The sequence below is a fragment of the Thamnophis sirtalis genome, unplaced genomic scaffold, assembly GCF_051295495.1.
Source record: "Thamnophis sirtalis isolate CommonGarterSnake01/CBP01778 unplaced genomic scaffold, rThaSir2_p1.2 scaffold_3, whole genome shotgun sequence".
In the NCBI taxonomy this organism is placed as follows: Eukaryota; Metazoa; Chordata; class Lepidosauria; order Squamata; family Natricidae; genus Thamnophis; species Thamnophis sirtalis.
Genome location: NW_028261383.1, coordinates 29,844,020 through 29,864,916, shown reverse-complemented (window position 1 = coordinate 29,864,916; position 20,897 = coordinate 29,844,020). Strand labels below are relative to the sequence as shown.

The 20,897-nt window shown below is 40.8% G+C and overlaps 1 protein-coding gene across 6 annotated transcripts; it reads left to right on the top strand.

Annotated features, from left to right (window-relative positions):
* Positions 1–299: 299 nt before the first annotated feature.
* Positions 300–20,646, top strand: LOC106551331 (uncharacterized). Of its 6 annotated transcripts, XR_015695855.1 has the most exons (6): positions 300–638; positions 1,520–1,595; positions 2,483–2,805; positions 14,137–14,225; positions 14,545–14,689; positions 20,486–20,646. XR_015695855.1 is itself a non-coding variant. In XM_087708486.1 (4 exons), exon 4 carries the CDS (start codon positions 8,076–8,078, stop codon positions 9,372–9,374), a length of 1,299 nt encoding a protein of 432 aa, XP_087564612.1. In that variant the 5' UTR covers positions 484–638; positions 1,520–1,595; positions 2,685–2,805; positions 7,849–8,075; the 3' UTR covers positions 9,375–12,015. The 6 variants fall into 6 exon arrangements, 4 of the variants coding, with proteins under 4 accessions (XP_087564612.1, XP_087564611.1, XP_087564610.1 ...); XR_015695854.1 differs by having other exon boundaries at positions 14,137–14,689; XM_087708486.1 differs by lacking the exons at positions 14,137–14,225; positions 14,545–14,689; positions 20,486–20,646 and adding an exon at positions 7,849–12,015 and having other exon boundaries at positions 484–638; positions 2,685–2,805.
* The last annotated feature ends 251 nt before the right edge of the window (positions 20,647–20,897 follow it).

Genomic DNA, 20,897 nt, shown 5'->3' with positions numbered 1-20,897 from the left:
ATGGATGGAAACTAATCAAGGAAAGAAGCAACCTGGATTTAAGGAGAAACTTCCTCACAGTGAGGACAATCAACCAGTGGCACAGCTTGTCTTCAGAAGTTGTGGGTGCTTCATCACTGGAGATTTAAAAAAAGAGACTGGGCAGCCATTTGTCTGAAATGGTATATAGGACCTCCTACTTGAGCAGGGGGCTGGACTAGAAGACCTCCAATATCCCTTCCAGCTACTTATCCTATTATCCTTTCTTAGATCCAAGGTCCATGATCAAATCACTTCAGAGGATAAATTAGACCCTTTTTTTGGCACAAGAAGACAAGCAAGCACACAAAAAGGCATAATACCCTTAGCCTTCTAAAACTATCAGGGAGTTTTGCAGTGAACTAAGAGTTAAAATGAACACATTTGTTAATGTAAGTCTGTAATTGACACCATTAGGGGAGGAGAAAAAGAAAGGAGGGGAAAGAAAGGTTTATAGAATTGTTCCTAAGATATTCATTTCACTTCTATTCAGGATACTTTGAGTATAAAATGTAACAGAAAACCCATTACTATATACATATTTTTGTTCATCTGTTCAGAAACTGGTTTTGTTTTTAACTCAGACTGGATTCCTAAACTTCCTGCCGTGGCACTTAAAGGCAAGTATTCTTTTTTCTTAGTTTGCATACTTTGAGAAAATGATTATTAAACAGAATCAATGTGCATGTCAGGTATGGGCTGGAGATTGTTTTTCCTGACAAGATTAGCCAAAAGTATTCTAAGAACAGAAGGGAAGGGAAGGGAAGGGAAGAGTTAGAAGGGACCTTGGAGGTTTTCTAGTCCAACCCCTTGCTCAGTCAGGAAACCCTATACCATTTCAGACAAATGATTAACCAACATCTTCTTAAAGACTTCCAGTGTTGGGGCATTCACAACTTCTGGAGGCAAGCTGTCCCACTGATTAATTGTTCTAACTGTCAGGAAATTTCTCCTTAATTCTAGGTTGCTTCTCTCCTTGAGTAGTTTCTACCCATTGCTTCTTGTTCTACCCTCAGGTGCTTTGGAGAATAGCTTGAATCCCTTTGCTTTGTGTTATTTATTAGAGTTAGTAAGTACCTCCTTACATTTTAAATACACTTGATGCAGATATTTTGTTTGTTCCGATTTGTATAGTTGTCCATCTCGCATAACTAACTTGCATGCTTGTTTGTTGCATTCAAGGCTAGTTCGGATTACTTTAATATCCAAGGATGGATTAGTAAATACAGTATATAGATAATATATATTTATATTATATTTATTTGTCTACTGTATCATTTGGCTAAACTAAAGATATTTGCTGCCTGGAGCTGAGAAACAGAAAGGAAAATAATGCAATTTCTGGCAGGAAACAGATGTCCTGTTTTGTGTTGTGCTGTATAAACATAATATTTGAGAATCATGCTCCCTATTCGACAAACATTTAAACAAAAGGGTTCATCTCTTTTTTCTCACCAAAGCTCTGTGTTATATATTAGTTATCTTTTTTATCCTTCTGCAGAAAAAGGCAAAAACTACAATTCCTGCCTTTTCTTTTCCAATTCTGGAAGGAGAGTGGATTTAGACTACCAGTTCAGGTATGTGATCACAACTTAGTCTTGTAGTAAAGTCCAAAATGTTTCTGTTTAATGAAGATCTGAATTAAACCAGTGCTTCCCTTTCTGGCAATGGAAAGAATCTTCTAGGCCTGTATCCTAGACCGGCCTGGGGGGGGGGGGGGGGAGAGATATGACACTTCTGTATATCCCCCCACTACAGATGTCAAATTCATCATGTTGCCATCATGTGACGTTTTCCCCATTCACAGAGCTGGAGTACACATGGCGAATCCAGCCCAGGTGTTCCACTGGTTAATTGGGAAGTAAATAAGGGAAAGGGGATTTTTTTTGCCTGTTGTGGAAGAATCAGGGGTGGGTTCCTGCCACAAATCTACAGTGCCGTTTAGAACCGGTTCCAGCTCCCTCCCCCCGCCCGTCCATACATCATTAAGATGAAGAGTGAGAGAAGGAATTCTGGGAGTTGAAGTGTGCAAGTCTTAAAGCTGTCAAGTTTGAACACCCCTGGGTATTTTTTCCTAAAGGGTTAGGGGTGCAAGGGTCTTGTAACTTGACAGCTTTTAGACTTGCATGCTTCAAATGCCAGAGTTTCTGAGCCAACATTTTGGTTGCTAAGCAAGAGCGTTGTTATGTGAGTTTCATCACATTTTACAAGTTGACCACACCCACCCAGTCACATGGCTGGCAAGCCACTCCCACAAAACAGGCCATACCTACAGAAAAGGTCCTAAAAAATTTGGAAACCCACCACTGGGAAGAATATAATAAGAGTATATGAGTTAGGGATGCTCCATGGAAGCATATTTTTGCACCCTTCACCTATGTCTAATCCATTGATTGGCACTTCTCCCACCTTTGTCACTTAAGTACTCACAATAATTTTGTTTCATTTCTATTTAAATATGTAGGCCACAGAAATCATACTCCTTGACAATTATGTAAATTTGGTAAATATGTTATTGTGAAGATCACCCTAACCCCAACCCCGTTCATGAATATTTGAGAAGGGGATTTCTCTACGAAACCAAATATAGCTAGCGCTCAACTTACAACAGTTTGTTTAGTGACCATTACAATGGCACTGAAAAAAGTGACTTGTGACCATGGCAGCATCTCCATGTTTAAGAGATCGAAGCAGGAACGACGTGAGAGCCAGGACTTCAACAAGAACAGATTTATTGGAAGCAAGCAGGAGCTGACAGCGATTCAAAACATCAATTTCCGCGCCAAGGTATTTATACAGGCTTTGTTTAAAAGGGTAACTAATGGGAGTCCGGGTAGCGTCCAGCAACTGATGACGCAGTACCCTGGCCAATCAGAACGGTTCGGCTGGCTAGCAACAGTCTATGCTGCGCCTCAGCCAAGCAGGGCTCAGCATAGACTGTTGCTGGCCTCCCGGTCGTAAGTGGAGGATTTTATTAATCCTCAACACCATGGTCACATGATCAACATTCAGATGCTGGGCAACTGACAGTTGGGGTCACGTGATCACCTTTTGCGACCTTCTGACAAGCAAAGTCAATGGGGAAGCCGAATTCACTCAACAACTGTGTTACTAAATTAATAGCTGCAGTGATTCACTTAGCAACTGTGGCAGGAAAGGTCGTAAAATGGGGCAAAACTCATTTACCGGTGGCAACTGTCCAAGTAGCTAATTGGGCTCAACTCTGGTCATCTAATGCTAATTGTCTTTCTAATGCTTCAATCCTAGGGATTTTAGGATTGAGTGTCAGGGACTGTAAGATAGATGAGTTTCTCAGCTGAATTATTCTCAGCCTCAGGAATTGTCTCTGCTGCTGAATGCAACCCTATCAAATTTGAAAATCAGCTCCTTGGAAATTCCCCAAAGGAAGTGTAGCAGGGTGTGGACCTTTTTGCTTTGTTTAAACAAACACAGCCCATTGTGCAGAAACGTCACAACACTCCGAGAGTGCTTTCCCTGTAAATCTCAATGCGCACTTATGTCATATACAGATAATCCTCAGAATCAGAATTAAAGCTGGAAGGGACTTTGGAGGTCTTCTAGTCCAGTCCCCTGCTCAGGCAGGCGCTTCTTGATTTACAACAGTTCATTTAGTGAGCAAATGAAGTTATAAGATTAAAAAGGTAACTTTTTAAAACTGTTTTTCACACTTAGGACCATTGCAGCACCCCCATGGTCATGTGATCAATATTCAAACATTAACAACTGACTCATATTTATGACGGTGGCAGTGTCCTGTGGTCATGTGATCCCCTTTTGAGACTTTCTGACAAGCAAGATCAATGGGGAGGCCCGATTCACTTAACAACCATGTAACTAACTTAACAACTGCAGTCATTCACTCAGCAACTGTGGCAAGAAAGGTCGTAAAATGGAGCAAAACTCACTTAATAAATGTCTTACTTGGCAACAAAAAATTGGGGCTCAGTTGTGGTTTTAAGTTGAGGACTACCTGTATTTAGATGTGCTTTTCCTTACTTGCACAGGAACATGGATTTGGGAAGTAAAAATTGATCCAGAAGTCTGCCTATTCTTTGTCTTTGGATCCTGGAAGCTTCTGTCCCTGTGGCTAGTGCCTGGCAGCCTAATGAAGAAGACTGTGTATAAGTTGATTGCCAAGATTGGCAGCTGCTGGTGGGATTTTAGTGGGGAGGGAGGGTTTAGACAGGAATTTTGCCCTTTTTTTTACTTCCTTACCTCCCTGCTCCATCTTTAGATGTGGCAGCTTTATCCTAGTCCCGTGATGGTGCACCTATGGCACGCATGCCACAGGTGGCACACGGAGCCATTTGTTAGGACATGTGAGGCACTGCCCTTTCATTTGGCCAGCACTCATGTGTGTGTTGTCCAGCTGACTTCAGCCTTCTTTTGAGGCTGTGTTTCGCCCTCTGGAGGCTTCCTTGAACCCTCCAGAGCATGAAAAACTGGCCCCACGGGCAAACCGGAAGTCACTTCAGATTTGCTCATAGGGCTGATTTTTGCCCTCTGGGGCCTTCAGGAAAACCTCCTGAAGCCCCCTACGGACAAACCGGAAGTCACCATTCCCAAATTACCAGTTTAGGGCTAGTTTTTCACCCTCCGGAGCCTTCAGGAAAGCTCCTGAGGCCTCCGGAGGGCATCTGGAGGGGAGGAGGCTGTTTTTGCCCTCCCCAGGCTCCTAGAAAGCCTCTGCAGCCTGAGGAGGGTGAAAAAACCGTGCCAAAAGTATGGGGGGCGCTGGTTCACGCACTCATGCATAGCATTATGGATATGGTATCCCCGCGGATGACCCACCCACGTTCCCCCCGCTTTTGGCATGAGACAGGAGAGCCAAAAAAGATTCGCCAATACTGTCCTAATCTGACATATTATCTGCTTTCCTTTCATTAAACAGTGCCATCTAGTGGGATCCAGGAGGTATGCCTTCTGTGTTTTAGTGCTTATTATATGGCACATGTTGCCTGGAATTTGCTGTGGGAGGTTCAGCAGGTGCCAAAGAGAGCCAAGAAAAATATTTCTCAACCTTGGCAGCTTAAAGATATGTGAACTTCAACATAGGTGCTAAGGGATTTTGGGAATTGAAGTCCACTAGCCAAGAGGGTCATCTACAGAATGAACTGGCTGGTGGAACAGACTATAGTTTTAGAGATCAGCAAGCACTTCGGCTAGAAATACTGGAAACTCAGAAGTTGAGAAAAGAGTTGTTTTTCCTTTGCTTAGAATCTCTCATCACTCTTGCATTTTAATTTGATTCCCTCAATTTTTTCACAGAAACCATCATGTAGTGAATTGATTGCATTCCTTTGCCATCTGAACTTGTGCTTAAACCATGTCTTCAAAAGTTATGTTTTTGAGCCAGTCCTCAATCAGTCACAATTATTGTTCATTACAGGGTCATTTTTTCAATATATTCTTATCTTGTGCTCATCAATCTACTTATGCTTTCTAGCAAAATATTTTTCTCTCTTACTTCAAGTTAATTCAGGGTGTCATAATATGTCCCCTCAAAATCTTCCATCATCTTTCTTTCATTGGAAGTTAAAATGGCAATTATCACCAACCTAGGAGTTTCTACTTCAACCATTTTGGTATCATCACAACAACCTAAACACCAATGTATACTTCCTGAATATCTCTCAGACTTTTCATACATGACTATGCTTTCACTTCCCTGAACATATTAAGGACCTCCATAACATTATTAAGAAGAAATGTCCTAACAGTGAGGATAATTAACCAGTGGAACAGTTTGCCTTCAGCAATTCTGGGTGTTTCATCACTTGAGGTTTTTAAGAAGAGACTGGACAGTCACTTGTATAAAAGGGCATAGGGTCTCCTGCTTGAGCAGGGAGCTGGACTAGAAGACCTCCAAGGTCCCTTCCAACTCTATTCTTATCAGAGGTGGTATTCGGCAGGTTCTGACCAGTTCTGGAGAACCGGTAGCGGAAAATTTGAGTAGTTCGGAGAACTGATAAATACCACCTCTGACTGGCCCCACCCCCATCTATTCTCTGCCTCCCAGGTGATTGGGAGGAAATTGAGATTTTGCAATAACCTTCCCGTACCACGCCCACCAAGCTGCACCCACCATGCCATGCCTACAGAATTGGTAGTAAAATTTTTTTTAATCCTACCACTGATTCTGACTGATTGACTTTAAGATCAATTACATTCTTGCTCCCTCTCTTTTTGGGGGTCTTCCTTTCAAATAAAGTCTTGATTCTTCATAATTGCCAGGAGGAGCTCATGCAGTTCTTAGTACAGATAGTTTTTCGTAATTTTAATGTTGAATAATTTTTACTAACAGTTTCACTGTTTCAACTCATGATCATGAGTTGCTTGAGAAGTGATAAGAGGTTATTATGAGGAAGGAGGGATATTCAGGATCAAGCCCGTTTGTCCTGATTACTTAATAGGTTTTGTAGATGACCAGATTGAGCCTGAGAGAGGGATCAAACATGTCATCAGTCTCGAGTCTCTTCATGCGAGCATTAGTATATAATAAACATTTATTTATTTAATCTGCCTGGACGCCTGATTTCCTGCACTTGACAGTTACTTTGTACCAGTCACTCTGTTTTAGCCCCACATACAGCTCAGGGATGTGGCGAAGGGACATGGTGGCTCAGTGGCTAAGATGCTGAGCTTGTCGATCAGAAGGTTGGCAGTTCAGCAGTTAGAATCCCTAGTGCCGCATAATGGGGTGTCCCAGCTTCTGCCAACCTAGCAATTTAAAAGGACATAAAAATGCAAGTAAAAAAATAGGAACCACCTGTGGTGGGAAGGTAACAGCATTCTGTGTGCCTTCAGCATTTAGTCATGCCGATCACATGACCACAGAGACATCTTTGGACAGCATTGGTTTTTCGGCTTTGAAATGGAGATGAGCACCGCCCCCTAGAGCCAGAAATGACTAGAACACATGTGAGGGGGAACCTTTACGTTATAGCTCAATGGACTACAATGGAGCCCAAAATTTCTGTTGTTAAGTGAGACGTTAAGTGCGTTTTGCCCCATTTTACGACTTTTCTTGTCACAGGCTGTTAAGTGAATCTAGCTTCCCCACTGAATATTTTTTTTGTCAGAGGGTCACAAAAGGTGATCACTGAACCTTGACACACAGACATAAATATGAACCAGTTGTCAAGAATCTGAATTTTGATCACATGATTACGGGGAATGCTGCAATGGTCGTAAGTGTGAAAAGCGGTCATGTCACTTTTCTCAGTGCTATTGTAAGTTTGAACGGTCACTAAACGTACTGTTGTAAATCAAGCTCTATCTATCTATATATCTATCCATCATCATCATCTATATCTATGCCTATACCTATCATCTCTGTGTGTGTGTGTCTGTCTGTCTGTCCATCATCATCATCTATATCTATGCCTATACCTACCATGTGTCTGTCTGTCTTTCTGTCCATCATCATCATCGTCATCATCATCATCTATATCTATGCCTATACCTACCATGTGTGTGTGTGTCTGTCCATCATCAGCAGCAGCAGCATCTATATCTATGCCTATACCTACTGTGTGTCTGTCTGTCTGTCCATCATCATCATCATCATCATCATCATCATCATCATCATCATCATCATCATCATCATCTATATCTATGCCTATACCTACCATGTCTGTCTGTCTGTCTGTCTGTCCATACGTACGTACGTACATACATACATATATACATACATACATACATCTATCATCACCTTTCATTCAACCAATAAGCAGCTAAATAAACATGTATTTTTTTAAAAAAAAATCAATAAAATATTGTTTTGTTCCTTTAAAAAAACAATTCCAGGTAAACAGCATGCTAAATGTTCATCCTGAACTGTGAGCATTAATCTACAATCAGTATGAAGGATTATCCTTTGAAATTTAAGGCCTGCAATCTCAGACAAAAGAGACTATAAATATTTTGATATGGATTCATAAAAGAGCCCCCAAACAATCAAGCCTGAGAAAAAGAGTATTTTTTTGAATGTAGTTCATTCAAATAATTTGGAGCTATTTCAGAGTGCAAAGAACATGGCCATTGTTTTATCTTTTTTCAAGAAGCAAAAATTACTGTCAAAGACACATCGCCTGGATATTGACAGCTTAAACAAAGTGAAGAACGAATGGAGGAATTTAGGAATGGATGAGGGGATGGGGAAATGTTTCAAAGAAGTAATGAAGAACTTTCCAAATGAGCCTTCGTGGGTAATGAAAAATGCTCAGATGGTTCTCAAGGGAGATGATGGGAAAGTGCTCTCTTTTGCTTCAGGAAAAAAAGAATGGAAAATCAATGTTTCTGCTGGAGACTACAAGTACCATGTCAAAGCCCCATCAAAATCTGGATATCTGGCCAGATTACGCTCTCGGCTGCAACCCCTTAGCACTGGACATTTAGAAAAGGTGAAAAGAGACTTGGAGACATTTGGCCCATTGACTCAGGTTGAGAAGAGTTGCTTCGAGTTGGTACTCCAGAGGTTCCCCCAGAAACCGAGTCAAATACAAAATAATGCCCAGATAAAATTCAGCTTTGACATGGATGGAGAAAATGTGGAATATGTATTCATCTCAGGGGAAGGAGATTACAAACTGGACGTTACTCATTCCAATGGGCAACCTCAGTACCGTGAACTACATACAAGTTTAGGCAACAAACTAGAGAATTTCTCGTGTTCTCTTCAAACACTGGACGTTGGCAACTTGAGGGGAATTAAAAGTGAATTAGCCCAATTGGATTTGCTCACCGACAGCCTCAAATCATGTTTTAATATCCTTGTGGATAAGTTGCCTGAATATCCTGCCATCAATAAGAATCTCCAAATTGATTTCACTTGCTATGAGCAAGGCCTATCTGTAGACTCCGAAGATTGGAAGATCATCGCACAGAGTAAAGACGGAAAAGTAGATTTCAACTTCGAATCACAAACTTGGGACATGTTTTCCAAGCAGAATGTTTACCCTTGTAAAACACATGAGCTCACTGTGGAAAAACTGGAGGGAATGAGGACAAAAGTCCGAAATCTGTTGGGAGTACCTCAGAGTGTCCATGACGGAATCAACAAAGCACTAGATACATTTCGCAAGGAAATATCATGTTTGCAAAAGAATGCTCGCCTTATTATTCGGTGTGACCAAGGAGAGATGGTTTTCAAATCTGGCAAAGGGGAGAACATAATTGATACATTCAGCACTGGTGGTGTCATCCATTGTGAGATATATCGTACTTTGGTAATTACCATACTGATGTTCATAAGGAGATTGCATAAACACATTCCAGATATTTTAACTGCAGTACGTTTTTTGCTACCTTGTTTGGGATGTCCCGTTCATTGAGGCCATTACTTGGGATAAAGCTATTTCAGTGAGGGGTAAATTGTATTGAACAATGATTGCTGTAGGAACATCATTATTGCCATGTGTTTTAAATATGCATTAAAAACTTTTTCTAACAGGAACCCACTCACTTGGTTCTTCCAATAGGCAGAGGAAGTAGATGCTTAAGTACTTGAAGTTAACCCAATCAATTTAACCCATTCCTTTAAGGCTGAGCTTTAGGACACATTCTGGAAAAACTAAAACCTCAGCTTTGGAGAAATTCATTTCAAGAAAGACCCCTTTATCTATGTACTGTATTTTCCGGAGTATAAGATGCACCAAGATTTTGAAGAGGTAAATTACAAAAAAATATTTTTTTGTACTCTGACCTCCCAAACCCTTTGCACGCCTCATTTTTTGTGAATAATTTTGTGCTCCTGGGGGTGGGTGGGGAGCCAAATGAGGAAAAATGGCCCATTTTTTGCTCATTTTTGCCCCCCCCCCCAGCCCCTAGGAGCACTCTACAAGCCTTCTAAAGGCTATGCAGGTCTATTTTTGTGAAGGGGCGGGGTTTCGGGAGGCAAAAAATGCTATATTCAATGTATAAAATGCACCCAGATTTTTACCCTTTTTTTGGGGGGGGGGAGGTGCCTCTTATACTCCCAAAGATACGGTACATTAATTTTCATTTAACTGATGGATGTTTCTATGTGCCTTGGAGTCAGTTTTGACTCCTGGAGACTGTCTGGACTTAATCCCTGCAGTTTTCTTGACAAGATTTCAGAAGTATTTTTCCATTGTCTCCTTCCTAGGGCTGAGAAAGAGTGGGTGGCCCAAGATCACCCAGCAGGCTTTGTGCCCAAGGCAGGAGTAGAACTCACTGTGTCCCGATTTTTTGTCTGATGCCTTAACACTACAACATACTGGCTCTTGATAAGGAGTAGCTAAACATGCATGTATTGTTTGTACACAAAGTTCCCTGCAATGGTGACCTGCGTAGATACTTTTTCCTTCCCTTTTGATAAGGACCAGGTTGGATCAACTTGAGGCCTAGTTGCTTATGTCAATTCTTAAGGTTACTATAGCCTAGTTCAGTAGATCCCTTCCTGTTTGTATCCTGCTACTGTCTGTGTGTTCTGCTTATTTGATATTTTCCCCTTTTAACCAAATTCCCTTTATACCATGATTTAGCAGTGTTCCAGCAGTTACTATTTGATAGATAATAGTCCCTGCACACTCACATTTGTGACCCAGTAGCAAAGGTAAGTAGATTTCACTCCTGCTCCATACCAATGGTTGGTATGCACACAAGGTCAAAGAACGCAGTTATGCAATAAAGGAAGATAAATTAATGCAAGCAAATGGAGAAAAAATTAGCTTCAAGTAAGACAACTGTGAGTATAATGTCAAATATCTAATTACGTATTTAGCCACAGATTAGTCAAGTATTTGAGTCAAAATAGACCCCACCCCACCCAAATTGGATTTGGCTTATCCATGGTTGAGCTTCATCTGTGAGTAAATACCATAATACTTTTTTAAAAAATTTCATATATACTGTTCCCCAAAATAAGACAGGGTCTTATTTTCTTTTGATCCCCTGAAATAAGCGCTTGGCCTTATTTTCTGGGAGGTATTATTTTTGAGGTACAGGAGGTAACAAGCGTGGTCACCTCATGGCTGCTGATGTGTTGCAATATTTTTGGGGCGGGCTTATTTTCGTGGGTCTGCATGTGCTCAAAAGCCCCATTGGGCTTATTATCTGGGGAGGTCTTATTTTCAGGGAAACAGGGTACTCAAATATAAGGTCATCTGCGGCAAGTTGTTTGGTGTAGTGGTTAAGGCATTAGGCTACAAACTAGGAGACTGAGTTCTAATCCCACTTTGCTGATGATATCCAGCTGCATGGGTTTCGGTCCTTGGTCCAATCACTTTCTCTCAGGCCGAGAAAGGAGGCAATGGCAAACGAATTCCCCCCCCCCCAAAAAAAACTTACAAAGAAAAGATAGGATTGATGGGAAAAGCCCACCTTCAGGTAAGTCAGCCTTCACATTTTCAACCAAATAACCATTAAAACTGCACATACACACAACCCCGATAAGCCAATCGTGAAAATTAAAGCATGAAAAAAATGAGATCAGTTTATTGTGGATGGGCTTATCTGCAAGAATACATATGATCTGTTAAAATACATGCACCCATTGCTAGGTATGATGCTAAACACAGCAATAGCACGTAGACTCATATACTGCTTAAGTGTTTCTTTACAGGTCACTTTTAGCAGTTTAGAATCAGAATATTGCCCCCAACAATCTGGGTCCTCATCATTGAAAGGATGGAAGGTCGAGTCAACTTTGAGATGGTGAGAATCAAGTAGAATTAGCCTGCAATACTGCATTCTAACCACTGCGTCATCATGGCTTAAAGGTAGTGGTATTTAAAATGAATATTTATATTTATTAGTACCCAATTCTATAACCCAATCCAGACAGTTATCCTTCTAGGGAGGAGCAATGAAATAGTGCAACAAGAAATCACAATATTGCTGTTTAAGGTACACATAGCTAATATCAAGGATACTAAAAAAGCGACCAAATGTATACATTTTTCCCTTCCTCCTTTTTTCTCTTTGCACTTTTTATTTTATATTTTCCTTTTTTTTAAAAAAATAGTATTAGGGTTGTGAGGTGTTTTTTTTTGCATTTTTTAAAATTTTAATAACATATTTTAACAAAGATAATATCAGGAAGGACACTGCAAGTATGAAGTATAACAAGGAAATCATTTCAATAGCTCATCAAAGCATTCAGAAGGCAGTCTTATTGTATTCTTTTTATCTTACTGTTTCAAATGCAGTTAACCAAACCTATATAATCTGAGGAATACTTTGCTCTGGAGTCACTTTCCTGCTGTAAGCATATTTCAATAAAGTATACTTCATTGCACCTATCTCCAAATGTTTCAGTTTTAATTTCATCCTTCCTTAACCTCAGAACTCAACTGGTTATATTGCCAAGATCTGAAAAAGTAGTTGGCTTATTTGCAGCGTATTTCCTGATGACTTTGGGGGAGTCATTTTTTCATGATCTGCCTTCATCTCATATCCAACATTTGCTTGAGACAATTTAAAGTCGTCTTGTTATGGCTGAGCCCCCTCAAAACTCTCCTTAGCTACTCTAGTATTAACTGATGAGAAAATCTTAAATATTACGCTGATGATGCACTCTGGATACCCCTAGCAGATAAGAACAGCCTGCACCTATTGAACACTTGAAGGTTTTGTGGGCAGGATATTCTGATGTACAGGTAGTCCCCGAGTTACAACAGTTCATTTAGTGGCCATTCGAAGTTAGAACAACAGTGGAAAAAAAGAGACTTATGATTGTTTTTCACACTTAAAATCCTTGTAGCATTTCCCTTAATCACTTAATCAAAATACAGATGCTTCGCAACTGACTCATATTTATGACGGCTGCAGTATCCCGGGATCATGTGATTCCCCTTTTGCAACCTTCTGAACAAGCAAAATCAATAAGGAAGCCAGATTCCCTTAACAGCCATATTACTAGGTTAAGAATCATAGTGATTCACTTAACAAATGAGGCAAGAAAGGTTGTAAAATGGACGCAAAATTCACTTAACAAATGTCTCACTTAACAACCGAAGTTTTGGGCTCAATTGTCATATGTCGAGGACTACCTGTATCGCTTTGGTTTTGCTTATGTTGTCTCTTAACAATTTTGTGTTCACGTGCATTGTTTTCAAATATAACTCTGAGCCTCCTTGGTCACAGTAAATATGCCAATTTGGTTACTTAATTCATCTAACATTCCATTTATTGTTACGTATCCGCATATATCACATCCTGGCTGATCAGACAATAGAAGAAAAACAAGACATCTCTGAGACTTAAGACTCTGTGTCTTCTTCTACAGCTGTTATGAAATGTGCTGGGGGAAAAAAGAAACCCTCTCGACTTTCTTTCTTTGCTAGTTTTAGTTACGTGTTTATTTAAATGATCTTTGTTGCTACCCATCTCAAAAACACAACTCTGGGCAGCTCCCAATAATCTTCTAGATTAAATAATCCTTTTTCCACATACATTAACAATGGTGTTATTACCAAACATCGCCATCACTTTGCTCCCCAAAAATACAATTGTGGAAAAATATTGGATATACTTCTAAACTTGCATAAATTTACCTCAGGTTGTTAGGCCTCATCATAACATCCAAACATGAAGGGCAGATCACATTGTTAAGAAACTGATGTACTTCTGGTTTACAGGTAGCCCTCGACTTATAACCATTCACTTAGTGACCAATTTGAAGCTACAACAGCACTGGGGAAAAATGTGATTTACAACTGGTCCTTGCTCTTAAAACCATTGCAGCATTTGATCATCGCCACCTGACCAAAATCCAGGCCAGTATATACGATGATTGCAGCATCACAGATTTCTGGTTTCTGACAATCAATGCAAGAAGCTGGATTTGCTTAATGACCATTTGATTCACTTAACAACTGTAGTGATTTGCTTAAGAACCATGGCAAAAAAGGTCCTTAAAAATCGGGCACAACTCACTTAAAAACCATCTTGCTTGTTAACGGAAATTCTGGTCCCAACTGTGGAAGAAAGTCGAAATATACCTATATAGGTAGTCCTCGGACCTAGAACCCCAACTGACCCCAAAATTTGTTAAGTGAGACATTTGTTAAGTGAGTTTTCCCATATTTTACAATCTTATTTGTGTTTCCACTCCACACTCTTTTCACCCAGCTTCCCAGCTCTGGAGTCAAGATGGCGAGGAATTGCTCCAGCATGACCAGTTCCAGCTTCTCTGGCTTCAGCCACCGACAACAAAGATGGTAGAGTTGTCTGCAAATCTCTCGAGGCCCCAGGGTCTCCTGGTAGCGGAGATTCCCGAAGTCCTGACATGGTGTATCCAAAACAACATTTTCTTCTTTGTGTACTATATCTCCTGCTCCATTCTTCTCCCAAGCTGCCCAGAACTCTTCACTCAGGCAGTAGATCCTTTTCCTATTAATCCACTTTCAAACTGAACTCTAAACTGCTACAAAAGACCTCCAAAACCCCCATTAATTTATGGGCCCATAATTGCATGAATTGGATACGAATAAACCTCAACAGGGCATCTTTGATTTTTAGGCATTTTTGTTTCCACAGATACTTCCTATACCTGAAGCGGAAAAGAGAAAAATATAACAGCAAAATTTTACTGCAATGCACTTCAGAAATTCTCACAAAAACCAGGTCTGCACAACATGCCAGAATAGGCTACAACAGAGCTTCTGGTTGTCCAGCCACCAAAGTAACTATTTCAATAATTTATTTAGCAGGTATAGATTATCAGTTATGTTATGAGAACACACAGGAATTCCTATCTTTAGGTATATTAAGCTCCAGTGAGTCACTTGGAGGCATTCCCAGGTTAGCTGGAATCCAGGTTTTCAGAAGGAATGTAATTACTATTATTATCCAGGGTTCATTGAGGTGAGCATATGAAGAACGGTTACAGGAACTGGGTATGACTAGTCTAGTGAAGAGAAGGACTAGGGGAGACATGATAGCAGTGTTCCAATATTTGAGGGGCTGCCAGAGAGAGGAAGGGATCAAGGTGTTTTCCAAAGCACTCGAAGACCAGACAAGGAATAATGGATGGAAACTGACCAAGGAGAGATTAAACCTAGAAATGAAGAGGAACTTTCTGACAGTGAGAACAATCAACCAAGGGAACAGCTTTGCCTTCAAAAGTTGCAGGAGCTTTATCACTTGAGACTTTCAAGAAGAGATTGGACTGCCATTTGTCAGAAATGGTGTAGGGTCTCATGCTTGAGCAGGGGGTTGGACTAGATGATCTATAAGGTCCCTTCCAACTCTGTTAATCTGTTAGGTTGGGGGGGGGAGGCTGCCTATATGCAGAGCAGTGTCAAACTGAGCAATATCAAAGGATCTTTTGATTTGCTTTCTGAGGCTTTGCAGGGCAAGAATCTGCTTCCCCATTCCCCTCACTCAAGACCAGATCCTGCAGTTTAAGAAGTGGATAATTTATTTATTTATGTGCATCTAGGAACGACTCTGTAGAGCAGTGTTTTTCAACCACTGTGCCGTGGCACACTAGTGTGCCGTGACATAGTGTAAGGTGTGCCGTGGGAGAATTACTTTATATATAGTCAATATAGGCACAGAGTTAAATTTTTTTAACATTTTCTAATGGTGGTGTGCCTCGTGATTTTTTTCATGAAAAAAGTGTGCCTTTGCACAAAAAAGGTTGAAAAACACTGCTGTAGAGGAGTTCTCCAAATTATTTCTCTTTGCATCTCTTGAGCAGCAGGTGGCAGGCTTAGCTCTTAAACAGCATTCTCTGTCCCCAATAGAGACATTTTATTTTCTCTTGTAAGAGGTCTGCATCACTCCTAGTAATATCACTCGCTAGTAAATAAAGAATGTCCCTTCCCAGTTGCATCCACCCTGAAGCTCAGATTCTGGAATCTGATCGTTGGGGATATTGTTTTTAATGTCCCCAACGATAAAATACAAAAAAATATTTGGTAATGTTGATGTTTGGGGATGAACATTTGATATTTGATCGTTGGGGATATTGCTTCCTCGCAGCCATCAAAACGGGTGCAGAGAAAATCTACACTCATACATACACAAGTTTATTCTCGCAATAACTTCCCGAGCTTCCATTCCATTCCAGGGGATGAAACGAGGGGGCTTCGCCCTAGAGCGGCAACACTCCTTGCGGGGAATAGCGTAGCTCACTTCCTGACCTCGCGTTCAAAATCCCCCTTCAGCGTGTTAGAGAAGGAGCGCATGCGCCGTTCGACTTTGAAGCTAGAAGCTGCCAGAATTTCAAGATTCGAAAGCCGGAACTACCGGTAGCAGCTTAATTCGGTTTAGCTGCATTAAAAACGAAACGAGTTGGCAAATGTCTATGGACATTCTCAGTCATCCAGATCATGCTTGTCCCCAAAGACGCTTTTTCCAGTTGCCCCTTGAAAAAGCACCTTTGGGGAACAAACGAGTTGGTATTTTTTCGGGTGCTGTGATACAGAGCGTTTGAACTCAAATAGCATTAAATAGTTGCAAATAGTTAATAGGAGATTTTTTATGGTAATAAGAGTCTTCCCTGATACTTAAAAATAAAATTCAACGATCACACATTGAGATTTAAAACTTAAACAGAGTTTGGAAAATATGAACTTTATTTCTGGTCCCATAGTTTCTCCTCTCCTCTCCTCCCATTCGATGAACACTCACACTGTCAACATAGAAATAAACATCCATACAAGGAGAAAAAAAAGACCAAAGGACTTTTAGATTCAGGGACGTTTAAAAAAAATCTGTTTATGTGGCAGAGATACAAACACTTTAAAATTCCTTGTTGCCTGTCACCTATTCGCTAGAGACAATCAAGGGATCTATCTGCATAGCTTTAGGAATTTAAAATAAATTGTGGCAGGAAAGAATAATGTAGTACGCCTGAATCAAATCCACAAAAGTTAGTTTTGCTGCAAACACCGAAAAGGTTTGGGAGGGTTTTTTCCCAGTGTCAGGGACACACTTAGCTGATCTTATTATGCAGATGATACCACTGTAATGGCAGAACGTGAAAAGGAACCAAAGAGCCTCTTGAGGTGGGTGAAGAAGGAGAGTGCAAAAGTTGGCTTGAAACTCAACATTAAGAAAATTAAGATCATGGCATCTGGCCCTCCCAATTCCTGGCAAATAGATGGGGAAGAAATGGGGGTAGTGACAGATTTTATTTTCCTGGGCTCCAAAATCACCGCAGATGGGGACTGCAGCTTGCTCCTGGGGAGGGAAGCTATGGCAAATCTAGACAGCATACTAAAAAGAAGAGACATCACCCTGCCAACAAAAGTGTGCATAGTCAAGGCTATGGTTTTCCCAGTTGCAAAGTATGGTTGTGAAAGTTGTACCATAAGGAAGGCTGAGCGCCAAAGAATGGAGGCCTTTGAACTATGGTGCGAGTCCCTTGGACTGCAAGGTGATCAAACCGGTCAGTCCTGGAGATCAACTCCGACTGCTCTTTAGAAGGCTAGATCCTGAAGATGAAACTCAAGTACTTTGGCCACCTAATGAGAAAGGACTGGAGAAGAGCCTAACGTTGGGAACGATTGAGGGCAAAAGAAGAAGGGGAGGACAGAGAATGAGGTGGCTGAATGGAGTCACCGAAGCACTAGGCATGAGCTTAAATGGACTCCAGAGGACGGTAGAGGACAGGAAGGCCTGGAGGAACGTTGTCCATGGGGTCAGGGTGACTGGACACGAGTTCGCAACTAACAACATCTTTGAAGCCTGCAAGTAGGCTGTCCATTCATAATCCATTCATAATTCATAATCCATAGTCCACTCATATTCGTACCCATTTCCTGTGCTCATGTCCACGTTTATACTTATACCTGTTATCTTGTACATGTTTGACAAGCCAAATAAATAAATAATCACAAGGAGCATCCTCTCCCCTTTCTTGCTCGCCGGGAAAAAAGAATGCCCTTCCTCCTCGCCACGACCAGATCTCGGAGGAATCCTCTCCCTTCTATGGGGCTGCACATGTGCAGATTTTAACTTTGCACCGTGCATTTTTCTTTCTTGCACTGCACACGGAAAGAGAACTTAGAAGATTTCTCCCCTCCCAGGCTCTCCCACCACCCTTTCAATATTTGCCATCACTTCATTTTTTTGTATTTTCACTGGTTTTGAGACCAACGACACGCCGGGACTTTATGCTTGAGATCACTTCTCAGCGTTTGCCGTTTCTCAAGAGGCCGGTGATTCGAAGGGTTAAAATGAAAGAGCGCTTCTTCCTAGAGAGGAGAAATTCCACCGGCCTCTATAACTCCCCGTATGTATCACACGTCCTCTCCGTCTATCAGCCAATGCTACCAGGCATGGAGCGCATGCTCACTTCCATTTCGAAGCTGGGCGAATGCCAGGGATTGTAACATACGTAACGAGAACCTGGTTGCCGGATTTTGCAGGTGGATCTTGGAGATTCTCAGAGAGGCTTAGAGTCTGAGGATGTACGTGCATTTTTGTGCAAATGCAGACAGCTGCGTTGTGTGAACAGTATTTTACAGTACTGATTTATTCCTTTCCAGTTTATTGTGGTCGTATAGATAATGAACACACTAAATATTAAATAGTGTTGAACCACAGTTGTAAAACAACCTGAAGCTTATAAGTGAGATCCAGGATACACATGAATATATAGTGGATCATAATGAATATATCATTTAAATTAAAATATATAATTATTTCTCCTTTAATACAACGTGTAATAGCATAACAGCTTAAAAAAAGTTGAGAATCCTACACAATTCATTTTATATTTCAGTTCATGAGGATTTAAACGTTCCTTCCTTTTTGGTTGGTTGATTGGTTGGTTGATGAGCCTCTTTACAGTGTCGGGCAGCATAATTCAGTTAAATTTTGAGCTCAATTATAGTCATAAATCAAGGACTATCTGTACTTTAGAAACTCATTGGGTGGTTTTGGTCATCCAGTCTCTGTCCGTAATATCACTTGTTTGCTTTTGTGGGAAGTTATCATCCAGCCCTCTCCCAGAAAAATGAAATATCCTAGGAAATATTGAAAAAGCAGAATATTTCTATGGATATGAAAAGAAACATGTTTTAAAAGACAGAATAGTTGCCTGTAGCTTCCTGCCCATCCCCACTTTGTCAATGGGCCATTGAGAAGGCCAGGCTAGTCCACTTTACATAATAAAGACTTCTCCACTGCAGCCCAGGGGGGATGGGAGTAAAGGCATGATAATGTTGGAACTTTACTCAACTCTCCACATGGCATCTGAGAACTCATCCATACCTGGATTCAAAACACAGCCTAGAGAGTAGCCCCTGCATGGCCCCATGGGAGTCTGACAACCAATCAGAATACATTTCTTACACAGGAACAGGAAACAGAGAGGTGGGATAAACAGGTTATAAAAAGCCTAGCAAGCCCCTCCTTCAGCCCTTCTCTTCTTCTCCACCAACATTGAAGCATGTGATCACCTTTTCTGTTCTGGGCTCAAGCCATGTGGCCCTGTCCAACAATAAACCATCTTTCCAAGCAGCCTCCATGTCTCCAGTGTCTTTTTCCCCACTTGGAGCCGAACCCAGAGGGACATTTCTTTCATCACTTTTATGGGAATAAAATAAAGGAAATTGCAATGTAATGACACTGAATTACTAGGAAAGGGGAAGAACATATACATCTAAGAAAGAGGAAGAGATTATCTTCCAGCTTAATACATTATACCCAGTTATTTGTTCAGATAATAATAAAGGAGTGTTTTGTTTGCGATATTTTACTTCTGCAGGAAAAGCAAACTATAAAATCAATTAATCAAATAGGTCCTCCAGATCTGGCTAATGGGCAGAGGTGTGGAAAGAGATGTCCTTCTGGGTTCAGTTGCAAGTGGGGAAAAAAGACACTGGAAACATGGAGGCTGCTTGGAAAGATGGTTTAATGGTGGGCAGGGTCACATGGTTGGAGGTCCTGGGGGAAAAGGGGAATCACATACTTCAAGATGTTGGGTGAAGAAGAAAAAGGGCAGAGATGCTGAAAGTCCCTGGCTTTATGCCCTCTTTGCCTTTGATCTTGAGCTTGTATTCTGATTGGTTGTCAGACTCCCATGGGGCCATGCAGGGAACTCTGTAGGTGTCTCCGAGGCTTGTTTGGCTTGCTGGGTGATGATGTAATCTTCCCAGGTGCCCTGTGGTGAGATTGGTAAAGAACTAATACTATCATGCCTTAATCACATCACCCTGGAGCTGAAGTGGAGAGGTTTTTGTTATGTAGAATAGACTGGGTGAGGCCTTAATGGCTCATTCACAAAAGTGGAGCGGCTGAGTTTCTGCCTCTCTTGAGTTTCTACTTCTCTTTTTAGGGGAAATATTCTGCCTTTTTCATATATCCTAAAATATTTCGTTTCTCTAGGAGAGGGGTGGGTTATAACTTCCAACAGAGGTAATGTTTTACTTTAAATCATCCAGAGAACACACTTTGCATATTCTTCTGTATTAATGTTTTTAAGACATAGTTATATTCTCTGCTTTTTTTTTTTTTTTTGCAGATTTGATCATTTGGGGGGAAAGCTTTTTGATGGATCACAGTTCTAAAATCTTCCCAGCAGATGGCAGTCTCTGATGATTAAATTATACAAATAAAGGTAAAGGTTCATTAATGCTGAATTTGCTTTTCATGAGAAATAAAAGTTTGCCTGCGAATAGGAAGGCTTTGAGGTGACCATGCTCGCTGCCTCCTGCACTTCAAAAATAAGAAGACCTCTGAAAATAAGGCCAAGCACTTATTTTGGGGGTCAAAAGAAAATAAGACAACTTATTTTCGGGGAAACAGACACAGACACACACACACACTTTGTGTGTGTGTGTGTGTGTGTGTGTGTGTGTTACCGTAGAAATATATAGACATGAATATTTGAATTATATAAATACGTTTAGAAAATAAACATTTATTGTTACGAT

Coding starts and splice junctions, on each gene's coding strand:
- LOC106551331 (XM_087708487.1), top strand. CDS start 8,076: ATGGCCATTGTTTTATCTTTTTTCAAGAAGCAAAAATTACTGTCAAAG.